Source organism: Choloepus didactylus, chromosome 18 (genome assembly GCF_015220235.1).
Source record: "Choloepus didactylus isolate mChoDid1 chromosome 18, mChoDid1.pri, whole genome shotgun sequence".
In the NCBI taxonomy this organism is placed as follows: Eukaryota; Metazoa; Chordata; class Mammalia; order Pilosa; family Megalonychidae; genus Choloepus; species Choloepus didactylus.
Window position 1 is genome coordinate 52326197 of NC_051324.1, and position 12118 is coordinate 52338314.

The 12118-nt window shown below is 41.6% G+C and overlaps 1 protein-coding gene across 1 annotated transcript; it reads left to right on the forward strand.

Moving 5' to 3' along the window:
• The first annotated feature begins 5743 nt into the window (after positions 1 to 5743).
• PSME3 (proteasome activator subunit 3) lies at positions 5744 to 12061 on the forward strand. Its single transcript, XM_037809809.1, has 11 exons — positions 5744 to 6001; positions 6687 to 6719; positions 6841 to 6903; positions 7116 to 7220; positions 8121 to 8169; positions 8719 to 8831; positions 9068 to 9136; positions 9247 to 9314; positions 9414 to 9468; positions 9595 to 9681; positions 10344 to 12061. Exons 1-11 carry the CDS (start codon positions 5960 to 5962, stop codon positions 10422 to 10424), a joined length of 765 nt encoding a protein of 254 aa, XP_037665737.1. The 5' UTR covers positions 5744 to 5959; the 3' UTR covers positions 10425 to 12061.
• The last annotated feature ends 57 nt before the right edge of the window (positions 12062 to 12118 follow it).

The window sequence follows — 12118 nt, forward strand, 5'->3', positions numbered from 1 at the left end:
TTCCAAGTAGGTCACAGATCTAAATATTAAAAATACAAGGATGAAAGTGCTAGATGAAAGCATGAGTGAATATTTTTTATAATTTTAGAGTGGCAAAGGTCTGTCCAGGCATGACATGAAAATTGAAAGCCAAAAAGGGAAAATATTGATGAGTTTCCCTCCTTAAAATTAAAATTTTCTGAACTATCAAGGTGCCTGTAAACAATATATACATATTAAAAAAAAGAAAAATGTGGAAATAGTTGCAGCTCATAAGACAGAAGACAAATTTCCTTAATGTACAGAGCTCCATTCAATCAACAAAAAAACCAAGAAGCCAATAATGAAACAGGCAAAGAATATGAAAAAGCACCTAGCAGAAAAACAAATACAAATCACTTATAATCAAATAAATTAAACTGCAGTGAGGTAGGGTTCTCATTTATGAGATTGGTAAAGGAAGAACCAATTGAAAACATCCTGTGTTGATGAGGGTTTGGGGAACTCTCACATACTGTTGGCTGGGAATGTAAATTAGTATAATCTTTTTGGAGGGTAATTTGAGAACATCTGTTAAGATTTAGAATGTTCATGTTCTTTGACTCATAAATTCTCTTTCTAGGGATTTTCCTAATAGATATACAAGTGTTGAAATATATATGTACAAGAATGTTCATTGCTAAATATTCTTCAGTAATAGGGGATTGTTGAAATAAATTATGATATTGTTTATTTGATGGAACATTATGCAGCCATTAAAAAGAATAAAGTAAATGTATTTGGATAGAAATCTATGTGAGGTATTGTTCATTCATCTATTCAACAGATTTATTGATGACTTACTGTGTTCCAAGGGCTGTTTTAGGTTCTGGGGATACAACAGAAGGAAGAAAAAAAAGAAGACAGCAATGCATATCCTCATGGAGTTTTATTCTAGTGGGAAATAGCTAAGACAAATAAGTATAGTATAATATTATATAATGATAAGTACTAAGAAAAACATAACTGGGAAAGGAGATTTTTTTAAATGTGTAGGTTAGGGGTAATTTTAGAAAGGTGGCCAGGGAAAGTCTCACTAAGAAAGATATATTTGAATAAATACTCGAAGAAGATGAGCAAGAAAGTCCTACTTATATCTGTGGGAAGAGCATTCTAAGCCAAGGGAACAGCAAGAGAAAAGCCCGTGAGAACAGAGAGTGTCCATTTGAGGAATAGCAAAGAGACTGGTGGGGCTAAAGGATGAACAAGGAAAAGAGATAAGGTATGTGATCAAGGGGGTAGGGGACTGGGTTTCCATCACCTAAGACCTAGGTTTAAAAAAATAAAAGGCTCTGGCTTTCTGGCTTTTAGTCTGAGACAGGAAGCCAGAGTGACATGATCTGATTTGCTTTGTTTTTCTTTTTAAGAAACTTTTTTGAGGTATAGTTTACATATCAAAAATTCACCTGTTTTTAAGTGAAAACTTGAATGGTTTTTGGTAAATTTACCAAGTTGTACAACCATCAGCAGTATCAATTTTAGAACATTTTCATCATCCCTCAGAAAAACCTTGTACACATTAGCAGCCAATCCCCATTTCACCCCAACTCACCCAGTCCTAGACAACCATTAATCGACTTTCTGTTTCTGTATATGTGCCTTTTCTGGACATTTCATATAAATGGAACCATACAATATGTGGCCTTTTGTGACTGGCTTTTTCACTTAGCATAATGTTTTCACTTAGCATAATGTTTTCAAGGTTAATCCATGTTGTAGCACAAATCTGTACTTTATTCCTTTTAAATATGGCAGAATAGTCCATTGTATGGATGCACCACATTTTGTTTATCCATTATCAGTTGATGGATATTCAGGCTGTTTCTGCTTTTTGGCTTTTACGAATAATTCTGCTATAAGCATTCATGTATGAGTTTTTGTGTGGACATATGTTTTCATTTCTCTTGGGTGTATACATAGAAGGAGAATCACTGGATCATATGATAGCCCTATGTTTACTCTTTTTGAGGAACTGCCAAACTGTTTTTCAAAGAGGTTGCATGATCTTACGTTCCCACCAGAAGTGTATAAGCGTTCCAATTTCTCTGCATCCTTCCTAATACTTGTTATTATATCTTTTTGTGATGGTTGTCCTCTTGGTGTGAACTGGGACGTTTCCCTGATGGCACGTTTTTAGGTGCTTATTGGCCATTTGTCTGTCTTCTTTGGGGAAATGATTTCAGATCCTTTGTCCATTTAAAAATTGACTTGTCTCTTTCTTATTAGTCTTATTAGTTCTTTATATATTCTGGATACTAGTCCCTTATCATATATATGATTTGCAGGAAAATACTCTCTCTGATTCTGTGGACTGTCTTCATTTTCTTGAGAGTATCCTTGGACGTACAGAAGTTTTTAATTTTGACGAAGTCCAATTTACCTGTTTTTTTTTTCCTTTGGTTGTTTGTGCTTTGGTATCATATATATGTCAGAAACCATTGCCTGCTCCAAGGTCATGAAGATTCACATTTGTATTTTCTTCTAAGAGTTTTATATTTTAGTTTTTGATACATTTAGGATCATTTTTCTATATGGTGTCTGTTTTTAAATTGGGTTATTTGTCTTTTTATTTTTGAGTTACACGAGTTCTTTATACAATCTAGATACAAGTCCTTTATCAGATACTTGATCTTAAAATATTTCTCCTAATCTATGACTTGTTTTTTCATTTTATTAATGGTGTCTTTTGATGTGCAAAAGTTTTGAATTTTTATGAAGTCTAATTGTTCAGTTTTTTCTTTTATAGATCATATTTTTGGTGCCATATCTTAGAAATCTTTGCCTAACCCCAGGTCATGAATATTTACTCCTATGTTTTCTTCTAAAAGTTTTATAATTTTTAGAACGTACATTTAGGAGTATGATCCATTTTGAGTTTTTTTTCATTTGTATGGTATGAGGTTATCCAGCGGATATCCGATTGTCCTGGAACCATTGGTTGAAAAGACTACCTGACTTGCATTATAACTGGGTCACTTGGCTACTGTTGAGAATAGTCTGAAGAGTGGCAGAAGTGGAAGCAGGGAGTCCAGGTAGAAGGCTTTTGGGCTAATTGAGACAAGAAATGGTTGTCAATTGAAACAAAAAAGTATAGGCAGTATAGATTTTATAATTTCATTTATATAAAAAACAACATATGTTATATGAAAAATGTTTGAAATTATTTGCAGCAAGCAGTATCTACTTGACAATGGAATGGGGACTTTGTCTTTTACTTCATACAAGTCTGTAATGTAAGTTTTTTTACAATAATCATATAATTAATTTCCAACAAAATGAAGCTTTTAAAAAAGAGAAATATAACAGTACAGGAGGTTAGGAAAATGGTGACATGAAATTACTTATAATCTCACTGCATCAACCATCATTTTTATGATTTCCCTTTTAATGTATTCCTATCAGTTATAACATGGTTGTGTTTGTAATTGTAATGCAATTTTTTGTACTGTTTTTTAAATTTAGCATTACTAATAAATATTTTTCCATGTTTCTACACAGTTATCGTAATTTTGATTCTTGTGACTGCATTACATTACATCAAGTATGCTACCCTAAGGTATTCCTTTATTGCTGGACGTTTCCATTGCTTCTAGCTTTGGTGATTAAAATAATGCCACAATGAGGAGCTTACTGCTTCCTCATGATAGAGTCTCACAGTCGGGATTACTAAATTAATAGAGTGTGGCTATTTCATGTCTCTTGATTAGCATTGGCAATGCTTTTCCAAAATGGTTGCCCATAATTTTATTCTGTCTCCAGTAACGGATGAGAGAGCCTGTTTTATGATGCCTTGGCCAGTATTGGGTATCATATATTTGGAGAATAAAGGCAAAAAATGGCACTTCTCTGTTATTTTAATAGTCATATTTTATTCCCGGTAAGCCTGAACATTTTGCCATAGCCATATACTTGCTTGTTGTAGTTCCTCTGTTTGGCTCCCTTTACTTACTTACCTATTGGGTTCTTAATATTTTTCTAAATTTTAAAATCAATTTGCATGAATGGTTTATTTATTTTCCAGATGTACAAAGTTTTAAGCTTTTATAAAATCAAATCTGCTTATTTTTCTTGGTGACTTTTATTGTTTAGAAAGTTATTCCAACATCCAGAAGCAACTTTTCTATTATTTTAAACATATATGGTCTTCCTAAAGTTGGTATTGGATGTGATAAGTGGAACTAGATTGGTTTTCTCCTGGTCTTGTTAAATAGTAATAGTCCTTACAGCCTCTTCTTCCTCTTGGATCTTTCAGCAGGACACCCCCTCTAGAGGAGGAGAGTAGAATCATCTCCAAAGAATCCTCACCTAAGCCTGATGTGGCAGGTTCATAGTCCCACATTTCTTCCTGCTTCGTTCCTAGAAAGGCATCTCAGAAAGGTGAAGAAAAATAACTTGGGTTAGAGAAGTAACTTTGGCTTCTAGAGAGTAGGGCATATAGAGGTTAAAACTGAGGGTTTGGAAATCTAGGCTTCCTGGGTTCAAAACCTGTCTCTATTATCCACCAACCCTATGACCTTGAACAAGTTATTCAGTTGCTCTGTGCCTTGTTTTCTCATTTATAAAATGGGAGTAATTGTATTTATCAATAGAGTGGTATGATGGTTAAATGAGCTAGTACATGTAAAGCACAGAGAATAATGCCTGGCGTTGTTAATCATGTTATTACTGTGATTACTCCCCAAGCAGCAGGTCACACAGCTGCTTGGGGTGTAATCATAGTGTGTACAGTGCTTGAAGGATTGTGAATAAACAGCAACATCCCAAGTAATTGATTCAACAAGTATTTATTGAGGACCTACTATGTGCCAGGTCTAGGAGGACACAGTGGTGATCTGCTCTAATTGTTTATAATCTAGAGGAGAGATTTTCACAATAAGCAGGTAAACAAGTGAAGAAGATAATTTCAAATAATGGTAGGTTTGATGATGAAAATGAAAGAGGATGATGTGGTAGATAGAGTGGGTGAAGGTCCTTCAATTGGGGGTTCAGGAAGGCCTCTCTAGACATTTGAGCTACGACTTGAATGACAAGGAGCCAGTCATGAAAAGAACTGTGGAGGCAGAGCATACAGAAAGTGGTAAACTATGGAAATGAGTATGGGTTTATTTTGTTAGCTGGGAAGCCAATGACAGTGATAAGCAGGGAAGAGCCATGATGTGGCTGACCTTTTAAAAACTGTTTACTGAACTATAAGATACATAGACAAAAGGGCATAAATCCTAAGCATACAGCTGCGTAGCCTTGGATAAGCCCTTGTCCACTCCGGGAGCTAATCTGCTCTTCAGCTAGTTTATCTCTGAAGTCTAGAAGTTTAGGAGTAAGTGGCGGGGAAAGGTGGGGAAGTCTGGTACAACTGAGCTTCTCTTCTATATGGCTCTACCCTCAACATTTGAACTTCAGCGGATGGAACTGCAGCGGGAAGCGCAGACTAGACCCGAGAAGCGAGCACCGGGGCCTCCGGCTTCTTCCGGCCGACGTCATTGGGGCGCGACGGGTCGTCTGTCCTGTCCTCGGAGCCGTTCAGGTCTCTTGGGTGAAAGTGGGGTCCGGGTCAAACAGTTCCTGAGTCTCTTTGAGGTTCAGTTCTCAGTAAATCATCCTCCACCGCTCTCCCTCTTGCTTCACCCCTCTCGGGCACAGGAGCTTGGGAGACAAATTCTACCGGGGGCACGTGCGCGTTTTCGCTGGAGTCCCGGCGATTGGCTGTGACATAACTTCCGGCGTGAGCGGCGAAAGCCGGGAGGGCGAACGAGAGAGCAAGCAGGCAGCAGGCGGGCGGGCGGACGGACGCACGGAGGGAGGGAGCCAGCGAGCAGTGAGTGAGCCATCTAGGGCGGCGGTGTCCCGAGGGCAGCCGAAATTCCCCCCGCCCCTCTGGCCCTCTCCCCGGAGCCCACAGCGCCTCCGGTCTCCAGCGGAGCGGACACGGCCCGGCCCGGCCATGGCCTCGTTGCTGAAGGTGGATCAGGAAGTGAAGCTCAAGGTAGCGGCATTGGTCTGGGCTTCCTTACGCCTCGCCTCGCTCCAACAGCAGTCTGACCGGCTCCCCCACTCCCCATGGCGTCTTTGTCTCCCTGGGGACGCCAGCTCTAACCTTCCGCTCGGCTTAGCCCAGCCCCCCACTCTTGGGGACGGCATCGGGAGGAAGGATAATATAGGGTGGCCTTCTGTACCCCGACTGGTAATGGAGAGCCCCGGACACCTCGGCGGACACGTGTTGGACTCAATGCTTTAGACTAGTGACACCTGGAAATCCCCCAACCCAGCAGTGTCCCCGCCCCCGGACCTTGCCGCTACCCCTCTCCTTGGCGTCAGCCCTGCCTCTTATGTTAAGCCAGGTCTGGGTAGGGGTTGGCACGTTTGTGAGCTCACATCTCCTCCACCTATCTTTTATATGCTGTCAAAGCCAGACAGCATCAGAAACAGGGAGGGAGGGAGGGAGGGAAGACAGGGGTGCTGTGTTGCCCTCAAGCCCCGCTTCCCTCTTCTAAGATGGAGAAATGGATCCTAAAAAGAATAAAGTATTTGCAGTCTGGGGGCCTCTCAGCTTCTTATTACAGTTACAAGGTGAGGGAAAGGCAGCTAGTTGATTTAGGATTCCCCATCCAGCCCTTACCTCTGTCACAAGGTACTGAGTTGCTTATTGAATTGCTCTCTGTCAATTTTAGGTTGATTCTTTCAGGGAGCGGATCACAAGCGAGGTGAGTGAAATAGAAGTAGAAAAGTGAGTGTGTTGGTCTTTTTCTACAGATATCCACCCCCCCCCCCACCATGAGACCTTCCCACAGATAGTAATTCAGCTTTATTTTCACTTACCTTCAGGCAGAAGATTTGGTGGCAAATTTTTTCCCAAAGAAGTTGTTAGAACTTGATAGCTTTTTGAAGGTGAGAAGTCCCCCCCCCCCACTCCCCCTTCTCTTTCCCCATATTACCCATGTGTTTGGCCCTGGTCTTTCTGTCAAATGACGCATCATATGTTGATTCTACTTTGTTTTGTACTGTAAAGCACGGTTTCATTTCTTACTTTTCAGGTGAAAATACTGCTTTGTTCAGCTTGAAAAGACTAAAGTTGTTTTGGGTGTGGGCATCTCTTTCAGGAACCAATCCTAAACATCCATGACCTAACTCAGATCCACTCGGACATGAACCTCCCGGTCCCTGACCCCATTCTTCTCACCAATAGCCACGATGGATTGGACGGTGTAAGTGTCCTTCTGTATTTATTTTTCTGTTTTTAAGCAATAGGTTCTCTGTCCTCAGCTTTTTGGTCAGTTTGAACATGTACAGAGAGGTCCATGGGATTTCAATCTGGGAACCAGGACTCTGAATCTTATGGGTATGAGGACTCCAGTACACTCCTTTTAGATGATGATGTTCATCTATAGCATGAGAATATTCTACTTCTTTTCTCAGTGTAAGAGTGAGTTTTGAATAGTACTAAACTAGCTACAGTTTCCTTCAGGTTATCTGGTCTGTTCCTTTGGCTCTAAGCAAGAACCACTTACCTCTGTTTCAATGTCTTGAATCTTGTTACAGGAAAAGTTCTTGCTGTATAACTCCAGTCCCTGTCTTGGCTGTGCTTCTTTAGCACCTGTTCCTTAGCAGTCGAATGTTCCCGTTCTATTATAGTACTGAAGACATTGTATTGTTCTTTGTTTGCATTACTGTCTCATTGATAGAACTTGAATTTCTGTAGGCAGGAACTGTCTTAATCTTTGCAATCTCAGCACTAGCATTGTGTTTGGTAGGTAGCAGGTGCTAAATACCATCGATTGAATATTGTATTCCTTTGTGGGGCAAATAAATTTGTATACTTTCCCTTAGTTAACCTCACTTTGTTTCTTTTTTTGTATTCTTTATAGAGTCCCTCCCCCATTTGCTTAATGCCTTGTATTTCTCAAAAATTTGGTTTTTCTAACTAGAGTGTAAATTGCTTTGTGACAAGAACCTTTTTTTAAAGCCTTATATGTGCTAAGTAAATTGTGCATAAATTGGTAAAGCAATCTTTGTGGTCAAGGAAGGGATTAAACCTGAAGGATATCTGGGGCATGGGGATGTGGGTGTTTAAGGTGGGCTAATTCCTGCCTCTTTTGTATTCTTAGCCCACTTATAAGAAGCGGAGGTTGGATGAGTGTGAAGAGGCCTTCCAAGGTAAGAGCCACTCCTACCCCACCCTCTGACCTGCAGTCCTGAGGAACAGGATGGATCTGGTATTCTCTTGGTCCGGAAACAGAATCTGATTCTATTTCCCAGAGGCAGCATTTCCAAGTCCTCCCAACATGGTCGTTATTTAGCTTCTAAACCTAATTTTCCACAAAGTCGTTAGGGAGGCTTCGACTTTGTGTGGACTGACATGGGAGAAGGATTGTAGACGGAGACTATACATCTCAGATTTTTCACAGAGATCCCGTTCTTGTTCTTTTTTCCTCTTTAATAATTAAGTTGATACACTGAGTCTTTACAAAATATATTCATTTTAACTTATTCTTAAATATTTTGGCATACTTTAAATACTCATTTGTCAACCCATACATTCTCTATTTGATTCTGATAGTGGCATCATCGTTTGTAGGTAGGGTTGTAACAGATAAAAGGCAGAGATCATAGCATCTCATGAATCTCAGGAGGAAGAGAGGAAGGTGAGGGATGCTGTGTCCTTCCCCTCACTCCAGTCATTTGACATCTTCACATCCCTTCTAGGAACCAAGGTGTTTGTGATGCCCAATGGGATGCTGAAAAGCAACCAGCAGCTGGTGGACATTATTGAGAAAGTGAAACCTGAGATCCGGCTCCTGATTGAGAAATGCAACACGGTGAGGCAGGGGCCAGTGACTTATGGGCTGGTCCTATATGGCCCTGCTTGAACTTTGAGAAATAATGGATGAAGGGCTGGAGGCATAAAGGTGGTGTGGGGGTTGGCAGACTAGGTTTCTTGGCTCCTGTGTCCCTGGTGTGTGGCCCCAGCAGCATGAATCATATATATACTTCATGACTTCAGCAGAAAAGCCCATGGTCCTAATATCTATATTTTTGTTCACCCACTCTCCAGGTCAAAATGTGGGTGCAGCTCCTGATTCCCAGGATAGAAGATGGGAACAACTTTGGGGTGTCCATTCAGGTAATGCCTTGTAACTGGGAGCATCTCCCCTGCTTTGTCCATTTTCCATTTTTCTGTGAGGCTCCTGTGGATGTTGTGGGAGTGGCTTTTGACTCACCTGTTGTTTTCAGGAGGAGACAGTTGCAGAACTAAGGACTGTTGAGAGTGAAGCTGCGTCTTATCTGGACCAGATTTCTAGGTAAGGTAGCTTGGGCTTGGCTGAGGAATTGAGGGCTGGTGAAGTGGTGGGCACTGTCCAGGGTCTCCTGCAGCTTCCTCTTCTTCTCTCTCCTTCCAGATATTATATTACAAGAGCCAAATTGGTTTCTAAAATAGCTAAATATCCCCACGTGGTAAGTAAGGGTTTCTTAACTGAGGGTGGAAGTGGAAGGATAGGGAGGAATGACTGCTGCTGGAACAGAGCTGTTTGTGGATAGTCAGGCCTTGGGAAACAGCCTTGTCCTCTGCCCTCCTTTCAGGAGGACTATCGCCGCACTGTGACAGAGATTGATGAGAAAGAATATATCAGCCTTCGACTCATCATATCAGAGCTACGGAATCAATATGTGAGTAACCCTGATCCCTGCTCACACTTGTCCTGGCTTCTCTTAGTTCTGTTGATAATTTTCTTGCCACTCTCTGGGGGTTGAGATGGGGGGCGGGGATAAAATGAGTAGAACAAATTCTGCTTGTCACCTGAGTATGGAGAACTATGAAATCATTGAGGGTGTCTAGCTGGACATCTGCTTTTCACCTGGTTAGGAGGGTAGGCAATAACAGCATAGTGGTTAAGATGTGGGTGTTTGAGTCACACAGACTTGGGTTTGAACCAAGCTCTACCTGTAATGTATGACCATAAACAACTTTCTTATTCTCTCAGACCTAGTTTTTTCAGCTCTAAAATGAGACTTAGAGAGTATCTACTTCACAAAGATGATTTTAAGACATAAGTGAAAATTAAATATTCTTGGTACATAACAAGTGCTCAATAAGTATTAATCATTATTAGACACCTGGGGCCTTGGGGATTGGTCAGAAGGCCCTGGAACTTCTCTTGGGGGTATAGGAGAGGTAGGCCAGCACTTTGACTGCACTTTCCAGTGAATGAGGTCACAGGGAGGGTGATTTGTGAATGATTGCTTGAGGGTTTGTGAAAAATCAGGGATGTATAGTCTCTACCTACAGCCTCTCTTTTTTCTGTGTGATTTCCTGATCCCTCTTTTCCTAGGTCACCCTACATGACATGATCCTGAAAAATATTGAAAAGATCAAACGGCCCCGGAGCAGCAATGCAGAGACACTGTACTGAGGCCAGGGCCAGGGCCAGGGGACTCTGTGAGTCTGGCTCAAGACCGACATTGCCTTGGTTTGTTACATGACTATCGTGATGGGGAAATTGGCTGGAAATAGTAATCACACCGCTCTCTGTTTTTAGTTAGAGTCTAATGAAACTCTCATCTAGTTCTGTGATGTGTTTACCTCTTTTTTCAGGCCTCAGGAACTCTTCTATTTCCTTCCCTAATACCCCACACCTCACCTGTCCTAATCTCTGGAGAACTCCAGGTTTGTGTGCGCAGGATGTTGGCACAAGCATACTTGTGCTTTCTCTCTCCCCTTCTCTCCCTCCTGTGTCTTGGGCTTTGTATTTTCTTCCATTTTGTGATTGATTGGTTAGAAGCTGAGGGAACTGGAAGGAAAGTGCTAGGTGTTTCTTGGGAAAGGTGGGGGAGGGGAACCCAGTTCCTCTCTTCCTGACATAAGGTTAGTGTCTCTTGCCTCTGTGAGACACTGGACCCCCTTGCCATAGTTCCCCTGGTGGGGACTTAGGTTTCCCATCTATATACATCCCATTTTGAGCATGGTCAGAAACACCTTAGACCTTAAGCCAAGTCCCTAGCTCCTTCAGATGTTTTGTAATGAGGTTTTCACATACACATCCATGTTTGCATGTACACACACATACAGACATGCAGGCACATATCTTCCTACTCCATCATGTAACAGCTCCCCTCCCCCAAATCCTGTCACACTGACCCCTTTTCAGAAGGAGGTGATAGTTGTCTTGGTTGACATCCATCCAGACAAGAGTCCTGAGCCCATCCTCTCTTCTTATGTGGTAGCCTCTTGGTGCCTAAAGCCAGGGCAGTAGAGGGATGGGGAAGGCAGTCTTCCTGTGCAACAAGGGTCCTTTTTGGCGTTATTGCAAAGGCTGGTCCTCTGACTCCTCGTTGCTCCTTCCTAGGCCAGTTGTAAATTGGGGTGGGGATGTCTGCAACTGTGAGGTCCAGATGCTGCTGCTCCTGCTGGGCTTTCCTTTTGGGAAGTTTTTCTCTTATTTATAGTATTGTGCTTCCAAGGAAAGCAGTCATTTGTGTGTGTATATGTGTGTGCATGCACACATTGTGTATATGTGAAAATCTGTTGGGCAAGTTAAAACCATAGAAGAGTTGCCTCTTATCTCTTGAATTTTCCAGAGATATCCTTCATTGTTACAATTTTTGTGTTACTCCTTATCATCCCCCAGCTTCGTTATTCTCCACTACTGGAGAGTTGATATCTGCAGTCAGCCTGCCAGTGACGGTGTCTGTTTCTGACTTTCATTCTTCCCCTTGTCTCCATCTTCCACCCCACTCCCCACCGCCAATCATAGCTCCACCTGGGATGTGTCACTTTTACTCCCAATATGCTATAGAGAAGGAGTCAGAACATTGTCTTCCCATGAGTAGTACTCAGTAACAAACCAATTGCATTTTTAGTTGGGCAGTGCCCCAACTCACCTTCCGGATCCCTTCCAACCTAAAACCCTTCCCTCTTCCTATCATGTGTTTCTCAGTTTCCCTTTTTGTTGGATTGTTCACCTGCCCCTCCTCACCCTACCACCCTCGGATTGTAATGTAAAATTCTTTTACCATGTCAAGAAATTATTAAAAATACAGGTACTTTGACCTCTTTCTAAAGTCGCAGACCCTGGTGTGATGCTCCGGTGGCTAGGGACATACCCAT

What these genes read in the sequence shown, in the direction of transcription:
- PSME3 (XM_037809809.1), top strand. Translation starts at nt 5,960, where the DNA reads ATGGCCTCGTTGCTGAAGGTGGATCAGGAAGTGAAGCTCAAG. An exon ending in GGGAGCGGATCACAAGCGAG is followed by an intron (nt 6,720 to 6,840) that starts GTGAGTGAAATA and finishes ACTTACCTTCAG; the next exon opens with GCAGAAGATTTGGTGGCAAA. An exon ending in ACTTTGGGGTGTCCATTCAG is followed by an intron (nt 9,137 to 9,246) that starts GTAATGCCTTGT and finishes TGTTGTTTTCAG; the next exon opens with GAGGAGACAGTTGCAGAACT.